This window comes from Cetorhinus maximus, chromosome 11 (genome assembly GCF_964194155.1).
Source record: "Cetorhinus maximus chromosome 11, sCetMax3.hap1.1, whole genome shotgun sequence".
NCBI lineage: Eukaryota > Metazoa > Chordata > Chondrichthyes > Lamniformes > Cetorhinidae > Cetorhinus > Cetorhinus maximus.
Window position 1 is genome coordinate 40,296,776 of NC_135889.1, and position 14,896 is coordinate 40,311,671.

At 39.9% G+C, this 14,896-nt stretch overlaps 1 protein-coding gene across 4 annotated transcripts in view; it reads right to left on the reverse strand.

Moving 5' to 3' along the window:
- slc39a10 (solute carrier family 39 member 10) overlaps positions 1–14,896 on the reverse strand; it is a 104,338-nt gene that overhangs the window by 37,052 nt on the left and 52,390 nt on the right. For 3 of the 4 annotated variants that reach the window (XM_078551850.1, XM_078551847.1, XM_078551848.1), the window contains exons 4-6: positions 12,384–12,568; positions 11,007–11,222; positions 1,405–1,528 (exon numbers count right to left, since the gene is read on the reverse strand). In XM_078551850.1, coding sequence (XP_078407976.1) covers positions 1,405–1,528; positions 11,007–11,222; positions 12,384–12,568 — 525 coding nt within the window. The remainder of the gene's footprint in view (positions 1–1,404; positions 1,529–11,006; positions 11,223–12,383; positions 12,569–14,896) is intronic. The other variant, XM_078551849.1, reaches the window with a different exon arrangement.

Below are 14,896 nucleotides of genomic sequence, written 5' to 3' on the forward strand. Positions count from 1 at the left end.
TGTCCCAGGAAATTACATAGCTCCGACTGAATATGGACTCTCTTTATTGTGATACACTTGACATCACAACTATATGGGAGAGGCTAGATGGATCAGCAGGTCCTTTCCTTTCTGTCACTTTTGTACACTTGTACAAGTTATTGATTGTCTGAGCTCAGGGTGTTTGTTATGACTGAGTACAATTTTAGATACCTTTCCTGGATTGACAATCCATTGTGACATGAATAGGAATGGAGGAAAGTGTGCATCTTTACTGTGACAAAAATTAACCACCATAAGCCATCAAAGGCCTCTGTTGGGGTAAGGTGCAGAATGGGGACCTGTATAAGTCACAGCAGTGTCGAATCTTGAGCCAGGTCTTAGTAGATACCTGTGGGCAGAATTTTATGGATGGTAGGATTTCCTACCCCGTCACCCGATGAGTTGGTGGGGAACAAATTCCAGCCGATGCCTGCTGCCCTGTAGCTATTTAACTCTCCAGTAAACCTTAATTGGCTGGAGGCAGGATTTCTGCCCCTCACGGGGCAAAGTTCTACCTCAGAAACGGCTGCCAGCAGCTCCAAGGTCCCAGCACGCTATCAGAAGCAGTGGCCACTTCTGGGACTACAGCAGTCTCCAGATTCTAAATCCTGGAGCCCAGTAAGTATATGGATCTTGTAGCAAGGACGGGAGGGGAGGCTCAGGTCGGTGGGGATCGTGTTGGCGGGGAGGAAGCATCCGGGGTGAGGGGCTCCTGATCTCTAAAGGGGACCAAGTAATGGAGACGCCACCACCCCCCTCCTTTCCCACCCAAGGCCAGAGTAGTGCAATCTGCCAGGCTTCTTACTCATCCCGGAATTTCTTCTGCCGGCTGAAAAATGCCCCTTAGGAGCCAATAATTTGCCACTTAAGGACCTCAATTGGGGCGTGGATGGGTGAGCCACTTTAGGCCTCGCCTGCACCTCCTTAAAATTGTGGACAGGTCAGGGTCAAGCGGAAAATCCACCTGGGGAACTTTATGGCACCCCCCGCCAGCAAACTCACCGGTGGGGGTCTGTAAAATTCTTTCCTGTGTGGGGGATGGGGGCCTGATGCAATTGAGGAGTCCGAAGTACAGGGTTCAGGAGCTCCCCCCATGGTGATAAACTTGTATCTTTATCACAAAAAATCCGTTTATCAGGTGTTCCATGCTTGACATTTACTATAGATCGTTATACATTGTCTTGACCATCAGCTTTCAAGCAGCAAAGGAAAACAATCAAAGATGGATTACTAACATCTTCATTTTACAAATAGGTATCACACTTCTACATCTTACGTTTCATTAAGAAATGTATTTGTGTATTAGCTGAAAACACATTGTGAGGTTATTATACATCGCAAAAGCTTCACCTATCATTGTACTGAGCATATAGCTATACTTACCAGACATGGTCTTAAGGTCAAGCCATTCACCCTCTGATCTACGGTTCAATTGGTGGTCTGATAATTTTCGTCCCACTGCTGCCTCTCCGCTCAGAACTTTCTGCTTGAGCCACTTCTTCTTGCCCTGGTAATTCAATTTTACATTTATCACATTGCAAAAGGCTTTTCAAAATACTAAACTCTCATCTTCTATTCAGTAGCAGCTAAATAGAATTAAAAGTTTACCCTTGATAATTTTTGCATGACAAATAATTGAACTAGCCAATAAGACAAATTAAATGACTGAAATAAGGGGAGTTGGCAGTTCATGAGAACTTCTGATAACACATTAAATCAATTAAGGATCGCCATGTTATGTAAACATTGCATGAAACAGAAATGGAAGCTTTACAAGCCAAATACAATTAAGGTTCCTTATATTTTGTAATATTTTCATTTTTGAAAATTGATAACTTAATAGCACTGGTGAAAACATTGATCATAAATACAAATGGTATAGGGAAAGTATTATAGCCAAATCTGACAATAGAAGTAATAAGGTATCTGCGCTCACTGTTATTAAAGTGCAAACTGGGCTGTAACATGTACCATCTGCACATGCGCAGTTAAACACAGAAACTAGGAAATAGCTGTCTGATGTCCTATTCTCCAGAAGCACTGTTAGAACAATTTCTTGCTGAGACACTTAGCATTGAAACACAGAACGGTGTGAGGTTGTCATAGGAAAGCCAGCATGGATAGGTTAAAAGCAAATTGTATTTAACTAAACTTGCCTGAGTTTATTTGGTGAGGGTAATGTGGGTTATGGTGATTATGGACTTACAAAAGGCATTTGATGAAGTGATAGCCAAACTTTGACATAGGGAGACGCTGACCTATAGCTTAACTAAGAGGATGGTTTTAAGGAATATCTTAAGTGGTTAGTGAGCAGTTTAGGATGGGAACTTGACAGTTTGGGGTCTAGGCAACTGAACACAACTAATAGACAGTAGGGGTGACAAATATTGCCAGCCATGTTAAAGCCCAAGGAATAAAACAGGATAGTACCAGCATGGATACGAAAGTTGGCTAAATGACAGGAAACAAATTTTAAGCTACTCCGCGGATGTGTTTGAAGACGGCAGGGGGAGAACGGAGAGGAGGAGCCTCGTAAAATTCAGCAGGTGACCTTCTTGCCGTCAACTTGCCCATCCTGACCTGTCTGCAATTTTATTGGGGGGGGGGGGCGGTCGGGAGGCGCCAGGGGGCCCACCTGCTGTTGGACCTATTGAGGCCCTTAGGTGGTCATTTAAGGGCCTCATTCCATCACTGGTATTTTACAGGCAGTGGTACGGAGGCTCATACCATGAGAGAAGCCCGGCAGCTTTAGTTGCTCGAGCTGGTGTTGGGCAAGGTAGTGTGGTGGAGATGACCTTATTTCAGGGCCCCCTAGGTCCATTGGATGCACCCCACCCTCCCCACCAAAGGTCAGTGCCCCCTTTAACCTTTCCCCTTGGTCTCTTGAACCTAGCCACCAACATCCCCCCCGCCGCTGAGACCCCCGACTTACCTGTGCTCCTCACCATTGGGGTTTGCCTGCAGTCCCAGAGGTGACCAGCACTCCCGTGACTCTTCTGGAACTACAGAACTGCTGGCCAATCCAATTGGTTGACAGCTCTAAGGCAGTACTTCCTCCTGAGAAAAGGGCAGAAGGCTTGCCTTAAGGCAATTAACATTGCTTCCAGCGTTAAATTGCTGCTGGGCAGTTGTTCGACTTTTAAGCCGCGGAGGGATGTCATTGTAAATGGTTGTATTTTAGACTAGAGTGGGTTCCCCGGGGGTTGGTATTAGGACTACTACTTCTCTTGATATATATTAATGACTTAGGCTTGGAAGTACAGAGCGCACTTTCAAAATTTGCAGATGACACAAAACTTTGAAGAATTGTGAAGAGAATAGTGATAGACTTTAGAAGGACATAGACAGTTTGGTGTAATAGATGGACACATAGCAGATAAAATTGAATGCAGAGAAGTGTGGAAAGATATATTTTGGAAGGAAGAACAAGGAGAGGCTATATAAATTAAAGGGCATGATTCCAAAGGTGGTGCAGGAACAGAGAGATCTGGGTATATATACTGTAGATGTTGACATCAAAGTCTACCTTTAAAAATTCTTCCGAAAATGGGGTTGACTTATACGTCGAGTAGAAAAGGTGAACCTGCTTTAAGACACTCCACAAAACCTAGAAACGGTCTAGTATTTCCTTCTATAGCTTGGTGTTAAATTTTTTCTGATAACGTTCCTGTGAAGTTCTTTGGGGCATTTTACTCCATTAACAATACTATATAAATGCAAACACACGAATGTGGAACTGTTCCATTCTGAATTTTACCCAATCGTTGTATTAGAAGAAGGGTTTTGTTTTATAATTTATTCCTTAAATTAATAAAGTTCTTAAAAAGGTACCTCAGAGAGCAGGAATAGCATCTAAACACAGACCTAAGAGAGTACAGTCTTCACCACTTGAAACCTCCATACTTAAAACAGTAGTTGATTACGGCAGCAAAAAATGTGACAACCATTATTTATTTGCATTGTCAATTTCAAAGTTGCCTGTTAGAACGTCTTAGGTTCTCTGTTTATTTTGCATAGCAACAGCAGTGCTCACTAGCAGTGCTTATTTGTTTTGCACTGAATGCTAGAACATATGAATATATATGAATAAGGAGCAGCAGTAAGCCACTCTGCCCCTCGAGCCTGCTCTGCCATTCAATAAGTTCATGGCTGATCTGGTTATAACCTCCTGCATACCCACAATAACCTTTCACCCCTTAGCTTATCAAGAATCTGTCTAGCTCTGCCTTAAAAATATTCAAAGACTCTGCTTCCACCAATTTTTGAGAAGAGTTTTTGAGAAGACCCACGACCCTCAGAAAAATTTCTCCTCATCTCGGTCTTAAAGGGGCGACACATTTTTAAACAGTGACCGCTAGTTTTAGATTCTTGCACAAGAGGAACCATCCTCTCCACATCCACCCTGTCAAGGCCCCTCAGGATCTTATATGTTTCTATCAAGTCACCTCTTACTCTTCTAAACACCTGTGGATATAAGCCTAGCCTGTCCAACCTTTCTTCATAAGGCAACCAACCCAACCCTGGTAGTAGTCTAGTAAGCCTTCTCTGAGCTGCTTCCAACACATTTACATCCTTCCTTAAATAAGGAGGCCAATACTGCATACAGTACTTCAGATGTGGTCTCATCAGTGCCTTGTACAGCTGTATACTTCTGTATTCAATTCCCCTTGCAATAAACAATAACATTCTATTAGCTTTCCTAATTATTTGCCATACCTGCAAACTAGCCTTTTGTGATTCATCTGCTAGAGACCCAGATCCCTCTATCTCAGAGCTCTGCAATCTCTCACCTTTTAGTCAATATGCTTCTTTTTATTCTTCCTACCACGATGGACGATTTCACATTTGCCCACATTACACTCCATTTACCAGGTCTTCGCCCACTCACTTAACCTATGTCCCTTTGCAGCCTCCTTAGGTCCTCTTCACAACTTACTTTCTTACCTAGCTTTCTGTTATCAGCATATTAAGCAACCATACCTTCAGTCCCTTCATCCAAGTCATTTATATAAATTGTAAAAAGTTGATGCCCCAACACTGATCCCTGTGGCACACCACTCGTTACTTCCTGCCAACCAGAAAAAGATGCATTTAGGCCTATTGTTTCCTTTTAGCTAGCCAATCTCCTATCCATGCCAATATGTTACCTCTACACCGTGAGCTGTTATATTCTGCAATAACCTTTGATGTGGCACCTTATCAAATGCCTTCTAGAAATCTAAGTACAGTACATCCACTCATAATTGCCCTAATTTAAGTTTAAAATACTAGTCTTGAACTCTTCGCTCCTTCATACTGAATGTAACATTCAATCATATTATGATCGCTGCTACCTAGGGGTACTTTCACAATGAGGTTATCAGTTAATCCTATCTTGTTGCACAGCACCAGGTCTAGTATAGCCTGCTCTCTGGCTGCCTCCAGAATGTGCTGTTCTAAGAAATTATTCCTAAAACCTTCTATAAACTCATCTACACTACCTTTACCCGTCTGATTTAATGTAGATTAAAATACCCCATGATTATTACTGTACCTTTCTGACAAGCACCCATTATCTCTTCCTTTATACTGTCCTACCGTGTAGTTATAATTTTGAGGCCTGTACACCACTCCCACAAGTGACTTCTTGCTTTTATCATTTCTCATCTCAACCCAAAGCGCTTCTACATCCTGGTTTCCTGAACTTAGGTGATCCCCCTTTAATGGGCTAAAAGTATCATTAATTAACAGAGCCACCAACACCTTTTCCTAGCTTCCTGTCCTTCCTAAATGTCACCCATCAATATTCAGATCCCAATCTATGTCATCCTATAGCCATTTCTCTGTAATGACAATCAGATCATACTTATTTATTTCCATTTGCACTATTAGTTCATCTGTTTTGTTTCAAATGCTATGTGCATTCAGATACAGGGCCTTTAGTTTTGTCCTTTTATTATTGTATCGTCTAGCCTTATCTGCTGATTTACTCTTAGATGTGTATTCTCTGTCCCTTCGAATCGCAGTCTGTTTATCATTTCTCATATGGTACCTTTGACTCCGCTCTTTTGGTTTACCACAGTTTCCCAAATCTGATACCTTGCTCCCACTATTTAGTTTTAAACCCTCTTTACTTCCCTATTTATGTGGCTTGCTAGAGCACCTACTACCACTACATTTCTTTTTGCTCCCCCCACTTGAATGGCTTCCTGCATCACAGCGCGATGGTCAGTCAGCTCATCCACCCTGCAGCACCACCCCACCCTCCCCCTCGTCCAAACAAGCTGAAAGAACCTCAAACCCGTTGGACAATTGCAGAAGTTCACACTCCTGCCCTCTGCGTCCCCTCACCTACCTCAGCTGCAGTCACACCCGCCTGTCTGTCACTGCCTTCCAAATCAGAAGATCCTATTCTAAGGGGTGTGACTGCCTCCTGGTACAAAGCGTCCAGGTAACTTTCCCCCTCCCGGATATGTAGCAATGCCTGCAGCTCTGCCACCAGTTCAATGACTCTGAGCCAAAGCTCCTCAAGCCGCAGACACTTACTGCAGAAGTGTTTGCCCTGGAGCACACTGGTATCCTGGAGCTCCCACATGCTGCAACCATGACACATCACCTGTCCTGCCATCCTTGTGCTTTCATTAACTGCTTAATTATTTCATTAATAGAATACATTTATAAGATAAATAATTGAATCTTACCACAAATTTCTGTAGCATTTTAAACCTTGGCAAGAGAATAGACCTTACCCACTCACCAGCTATTCACCAAACAGCTAGCTTCTTCCCCTATAGTAGAGCAAGAACCAATTCTTACAGGGTGAAAAGGTTAGAAAAAGTGAAGGGCCACCTCCCTCCCCTCCTCGCTTAACTCTCTCAACTCACCAAACTTTCAGCATTCCACTAAGGTCGCAGTCAGTCAGAAAAAACATAAGTACTTGATTAGTATTCAATTACCTTTAGTGTATTTTAAACCCTTTGCTAAATACTGTATAGTTACAGCTTGTAAATGTACTGCAGTTCAAATAAAGATGGTCAGCACCACTGCACAGGAATCGCTGTCACCAACTCTGGCAACTTTCAGCAAAGCTTGGGCTGGTGCCATTTAAGCTTTGTAATCCTGTGTCTCCACCAGCTTTTTAAGAATTTTGGAACATATTGCTATGTGCAGCTCACTGGCTAACACGTGCTTTGTCCCCTGTTGTAACTTGAAAGACTCTCAAGTAAGAAAGAAAATAGGGCAGCTTTGACTGTCACTGACATGGAGTAACTGGATGAGAAGCCTGAATGTTCTCCTCCAGGATGATGCATCAGTCTGCTATTGTCTGCCGGGAGAAAACGCATTGCTCTCGGTGAGATTCTTATAATTGTTTCTGGATCAATAAGTTCTCAAAGTGGAGTCTGTGGATAAACTCTTCTTCTGATAGTGTGTGTTTCAGCTCCAGCATGTTCTCCTCAATGATTATGTATTTCTTATTCCTTTTCCTCTGTCTCAGCCCACGATTGGATTGCAAGAATTATTCCTATGCATCTGCGCACTTACCCTCCTGAAGGCAAAGAATAAATTCTGGCAAGAATTTGCAGGTAACTAGTCTATTACATTCAATACTGAAGTTACAGAAAGTTCCACATCAATCAACTAGGATTTTCAGAAAAAGTACTGCAGGCACTTGGTCCTTTAAGCCAGGCTCTCAACTGCCGTTTTCAGGTCCAATAAGAATTATAGGATCCCAATTTGGAAACATTAGTGGCCCCACTGTGGGTGGCAGTCGAAGGTGAAGACCCTTAGATAATGGCACTGACTGTACAGATGACAAAAAGACGGTCTTTCCCTACTATTTTCAGGGTGCTAATAATGACCCATTTCTAACAGGCAGGACGCCTCAAAATTAACCCCATACTTTCTTCCTATTAAACTATCCCTCGTAAGTAAATACATTTTTTACACAATCATTGATTCTTTGAAATGTCACAACAATCAAACACCATCTATAATGGTTATATTTCCCTTGTGTCATCCTTTCTTTAGCTCCACCAATGTAGCACTGAAGAAAAATGAGATATAATATTGGATGTATATTTTCCCCATCTTCCCCAGAGTACTCTGGTTAGTATGAAAATGACAAGTGAAATTAGTTAGCTGCCCAACATAATGTATTTAGATATTGGAATTGATGCAGGGAGGGAATGGAGAATGAATAATTGAGGAACAGAAGGCTTGGGAGGACAAGTTGGTTTTGTTGTTCGTGCTTATATTTCAGCAAGTAATTACAAATCAGCATTAGTAATTAACTGCCTCCTCATTAGTAACTACCACCTGGTAACTACATGAAGAACCTAAAAGCTGATTGTCTATAATTATTTTTATTCTTTCATGCAATGTGAGTGTCACTAGTGAGAATAACATTTGTTGCTCATCCCTGGTGATGAGTGGCTGGTGCTCATCCCTGGTGGTGAGCCGCCTTCTTAAACCGCATCAGTCCATTTGGTGTAGGTACACCTACAGTGTTGTTAGGAAGGGAGCTCCAGGATTTTAACCCAATGACAGTAAAAAAATAAGTCAAAATGGCATGTCACCGGTAGACAAACTTGCAAGTGGTGATGTTCCCATGCGTCTGCTGCCCTTGTGCTCCTAGATGGAGGAGGTTGCGGGTTTGGAAGGTGCTATCAAAGAAACTTTGGTGAGTTGCTTCAAGTGCATCTTGTATATCATACAGACTGTTGCCAAGTGGTGGAGGGAGTGAATGTTTAAAGTAGTGGATGTGATGCGATCAAGTGGGCTGCTTTGTCCTGGATTGTGACAAGCTCCTTGAGTGATGTTAGAACCACACTAATCCAGAGAATTCTATCACACTCCTGACTTGTGCCTTGTAGATAATGGACAGGCTTTGGTGAGTCAGAAGGTGAGTTACTCACTGCAGAACTCCCAGCTTCTGACCTGCTTTTGTAACTACAGTATTTATACGACTATCCAGTCAAGTTTCTGGTCAATGGTAACCCCTAGGATGTAGATGGTGGGGGATTCAGTGATGGCAATGCTGTTGAATGTCAAGGGAAAGATGTTTATATTTTATGGTGTGAATAATACTTGCCACTTTTCAACCAAAGCCTGAATGTTGTCCGGGTTTTGTTGCATATGAACAGAGACTGCTACAATCAACAGTACAGAAGCAGTACATTCATGGTTCATGAACACATCTCATGTTATTGGCATGTGGGGAAGACTTTCACAACAGGTCTCCTCATTTTAATAATTATTCATCACTCCAAGTGCAGATTAGACCATGTGCTGGGAAAATGGGGCTTGTGAGACAGGTTATCAAACACAGCAGGAGACTTAAAGAGTTTCAGTCATGCCTTAAAGGGGACAACTATATTTTGTACTGTTTCAAAATACACATTAGAATTGGAATTTGGTGTGTAGCACAGGTGGCAGAGATAAAGAGGCAGCAAGTATGGCAACTCTCTTTGCAGAGAGAGTCACAGAGGTAATGGTGAGGGAGGTGCAACAAAGAAATGTTCCCACTTTTGGGTCAGAGGGACATACCTAGAAATCTGGTGATAGTGTAGGTGAACACAGTTTTAAATGTCAGGAGGTCATCTAACACACGCAGAAAGTTTTAACATGTTGAAGAAATCTGTAAGTGTTCACTCAATTTGCTTCCTTTAATTGCATTGGTAGACATGGCTTCACGTACATTTTCATTTCAACTAACTACATTCTTACCTTTGGGTGCAAATCAGCTAAATTTCCACTTGAGAAACTCACCCACTAAGGATTTACAACGTTATAATGCATGCATAAAGAACTATGACTGGATGGAAAATCATGGTCTGTTTGTGCATTATTTTTCAATATATGCTCCTGTTGTGTGAAGCCCTATGCAGGAAATATATAAGTGAAAAATTTATCCAATTGTGAAGATTTAGGAATCCGTCAGTCTTTCTCAGTTGCAAGGAGGCCCACATTACTCAACTTTGAAGTCCTCTTCTCGATCTCGTAATTTCAGAAACTCCATTAGCAGGACATCAATTCTGTCCCATCTGCCATCATTGCTTCAAACACGAACCATGACTCCTGGCTGCATCCCTTTCGGGTCCTGGAGATTTGTCAGATTTTAGTCCCTCAAGTTTCTCTGCTGATATTAATTTATTTGTTCTTTTTAGCACCTAGATTACCCTCTACTTCAGTTAGACAACTTGTATCTTTTACTGTAAAGACAGAAAATATTTGTTCAATATCTCTGCTATTTCCTCATTCCCCATTATAACTTCACCTGTCTCTGCTTCTAAGGGGCCAACGTTTACTTTAGCCACTCTCTTCCTTTTTATATACTTGTAAGAGCTCTTACAATCTTTTATATCCCTAGCTAGTTTGCACTCATTCTACTTTTTCCCTTTTTATCAACATTTTGGTGGCCTTTATCTGATTTCTAAAATATTCACAATCCTCAGATTTGTTACTATTTTTTGCAACCTTATAGGCCCTTCTTTTAATCTAATACTATCATTAATTTCCCGAGTAAGCCAGGGATGGATCGTCCTTGCTGAGGTTTTGTTCTTCAATGCAATGTATTTTTGTTGAACATTTTGAATTGTTTCTTTAAATGTTTCCTACTGTTTATTTATGACCATACCTTTTTGTCTATTTACCCAGTCAACCTTAGCCAATTCTCCCCTCATACCTATGTAATTGGCTTTGTTTAAATTGAAGATCCTTGTTTGTGATTGGAGTATATCACTTTCAAACTTAACATGGAATATCATACTGTATATCAGGTATCAACTACAATTTACATTAACATAGATATAACCAAATCACAGTTTAGTTTCTGAATTGGTTACTTCAGTTAAGGTAATTCCTTTTAGCTGCAAGATCAGCTGGAAGTAATACTCTGGCATGATCTGTTTCATACAGCCCTACTGAAATTTAAGACAACTCTAGAATTTAAGGATTGGAAAGAAAACATTGAATTACTGGCAATGGTGCACATATTTTGAGCTTACCATTCTGGCTCTGTGGTCTCGGAATATGCCAATGCAGTGTTCAATGATGAAAAGAAGGTAGATACCACCCAGAGCTGTAAGTCCTTTCCACAATCCATTATAGACTGTAAGGAGATCTTCAGAGATTTCATGATTTCCATGAGTATGATTATGGTCATGATCATGGTGATGATCGTGGTTATGGTCATGATGACTATGATCATGGTTACCTTGTGACTATTTTTACAAAAAAAGATAAATAGTAATAAAGCACACATTTCAGACTTTAGTTCCAATAGATTTAGAACAATTCAAACACATGAACATAAGCATTAACCATAATCTAACACAAACTGCTTTTGTTACATATTAGTACGAAAATAAAGTATAATAAAATGGATCAATGTCTCAAATTTTGCAATGAATGGTATTGGAATGATTTTTATAATCAGATCACAAAATCTTTCAAATTTTGGTCATGTTTATAAAGGAATTGTGGATGTAAGGTTACCTACTGACCAATCAAAATAAGAAGCTCATGATCTGCATGCTTCAGCATAAGAAACACAAAGCAAAGGGAAAAAACGACAGCACAGCAATTTCTCAGAGAAACAAAACGGAGGTAGAGGTTGGCAAAAAAAATGAATGGAGGAAATAAGACTGCTCCATCTATGTTAAAAAAGATGAGGCATTACTGCCACCAATAGATGCATTTTTACTCTAAAATGAACAGCAACAAAATTCTTTTGAGCTATACAAGAATCAAAAGGAGTCAGACCAAATTGGTCAAAACCAAATTCAAATCGCAAAACTAAAGTGTTACATTTTCTAGAATCCTTCATGTACTTGAAAACTTCAGGTGTTCCTACACAGGGGAATGAAAGGCAGAAGAAATGACATGATTTCAAAGCATCTCTGATTCAGTGTCACTTGTAAATATGATGGAGCATGATATCCCAGTGGGTTGAAATTATGACCTTGGCACCAGTGAATGAAGCACTTCTACTTGGCACTGTCAGCTTGCCTTCAAAGAGGAGACTTTCTTGGATGTTACTAATATAGTGATCAGCTCCCAGGGGTTAGGCAAGTTTATCCAATCAATTCAGTAAAACACACCAGGAAAGCCCCAAATCCAATCCAGTTTGTTTAGCAGCAGGAATGCTAAAAAATGACCTCAGTGCTTCCAATTGGGGAAGGAAAATCTGCTTTGAATAAAGTCAAAGAATGTATAAAGTGAGGTGAAGATAAACTGCGGTGAAGATAAACTGCATTAAAAACAATCCTCAAAGGCTAGTTGGTGAATGGAATACTATGGTCATTCAAAAAAAAACATCTTAATGCCAGAGCAACAGGACCCACAACGCAAACTATATTCTCATTAAATCAAATTATACTTACATGTGGCATAAGATGCAGTAATGCATCACCACTGAGTGTCCCCACTGCCAGAGCCACTAGGAATGTTAGAAGATACTTGAAGCACACTTGATTGATGATAGGTACAAGGACGACACCCAGAACTGACAACAAGCTTATAATGGTAATTGAGAGCAGTCCCCAAATCCAAACTGTGTAAGAAACAACTGATTCAGAAGAATATATTCGGTTACCACAAAAACATCAAAATAAGATTAAGACAGTTGACAATGATACGCTTAAGAATCTTTATATAATGAAATTGTCATAATTCTATTCTTGCAGTTTCATTCACGTGGGGAAGCAGTAACAAATTTATTAGATATTCAGTTTTGTACTGCTTGTCCAGTTTTCAAGTTTCCAATCACATCAAGTAGAATAATAGCCTTGATAATATCAAGATTTTCTGTTCCATTACACATGATTGATTCCATCCAAGTCATATCAGAAATTATTTTATTTTAAAATATCTGAAATGTGCTATAACAATGTATGAAATATCTTAGGATATGATCTGTATTCTACTTCTGTTACTGATCATTTGAGATTTCAATGCCACGGATGTTCATCAGATTGGCCTTCTTGTAGGAAATAACTAATCTCCAAATTCATTATGCATCCTGTAAATGCTTCCTTAGATTGGAGGACCCGAATGACTGTACCCTATTAGAACAGCATCCAAGTTTTAAGGTGTCAGCTTTGGCTCAATGCTAAAAGGGTCAAGAAATACTGAAATTGACATTTAAGCTCAGGTGGCAGCCCAAAAAAATACATTACTAATCAGCTTCCCTTCTGTAACTTGATCACGCCACAATGTGAAGAAGTAGATGCTTTTCCATTTGTCTGGGACATCCAATGATAACCCGAAAATGTTTTAGTGTTGTTTTCAAAATTATTAGTGACTTTAATAACGTTTTAAGGATTTAGTTCTGCAAAATAAGAATGCTGCCAAGGATACAGGTTCATCAGCTAGACTATTGTGACAATCACAATGCAAAGATTGTGCACAATAATTCATTCTGGTCTCACATGCTTGGCTTCCAATCTTGGATTTGAAATGTGGCCTCTGGTTCAGGCTCTAATTACTTCATCAACCCAATGGATATTAAAATTGAGGTCTTCACAATACACTTCAGAGTAATAGCAGAAATGTTTACCATATAAAAATGTTTTTAAATGTATTTCTTGTTTAAGTTTGTTGTATTTTTTGCAGAACACTCAGAATTTAATTCATTAATTTTGGATCACATATAATCATGAGTTTCCCAGTTCCAGCTCTTAAAAGGTTTCCAAAATAGGCTATTCCAACTTTGGTCCAATTATGGTATGTTCTGCATGCATCCTAACAGTTTCTAATGGTTTCAAGATGAGCTTGTATCAATTCTTTATACTTTGACTTAAAATTTAGTAAATGTTTAGTAAATGGCACTGTCTATTTTAAAATGAAAAACAATTGTTGATCAGACAAAAATTACCTTTTTTTGGCTGCGCCGACTAAAAGCAGTCTGATAGCCTACATTGGCATTATTTCAAGTCAACATGTATCCACCAAATCTTTGAGTTTAATGATCATGTGATGGTGTGTCTCTTAATATTTAACTTATACATTTTTGTGTACGTAATTTCAACTTTTTTTCCAGACAATCTGCTTTTTCAAACTATATGGCACACTGTCACAGTCAGCATATGCACTGGGTTAATTCGGTATTATATTAAATGCAGAACAAAAAAAGTGTACAGAAATGAATAAGGAGAAACAAAGATCTCTCATCATCCCTCCTCTAAATGACAAAAACAAAATCAATACACCTGAAAGTGAAATGAGCAAGTAATGACCTACATTGCTATTTCACACAACAATGGATAAATTATCTGAGTTATTGTGCATGAATTTATTTACCATCTTTAAATAACTAGTCATTAATTACATTCAGTTTTTCATTTTTAAATTATCTGCCACATGACCCCTGCAAGATTGGATGTGGACAACCTGTGCTTTCAGCTAGAGTACCGAAACTTCCTAGCAAGCCGTTCAATCCTGGTATAACTGCTCGAAAGGCAAGCAGTTTTCTTTTCATGATGGGCTCTGTCCTGATCAGCCAAGCTGGGAGACTGGGCATTAAAGTCACCTGGGTCTCTTCCAGCAACATGTTGGCATTTCCTGACGTGCCAGAACAATCTGTGCCATTTAAATCGGCCCCTTTCCAATCTTCAGATGTCTTTAGTACACTTATCCACTTCCTAAGCTGTTATTCATAAAAAGTGCTCTTTAGATTAAAAAAATATGCAACTTTTCGAATGATTGTGGCTCAAGGCGTTCACGAGAGCAGTTTTCTGGGTTATTTAAGCATTTTAATTAGAAGGAAATACATAGCAGCCTTAAAAAAAACCCTTGATAATTACAGCAGAAATTTAGCTCCGCCCACAAAGTACACTATCTTCTGCTGCAAAGAGCTTCTTTATTATAGTCTTTCTATTGAGTTAATGAGATATTA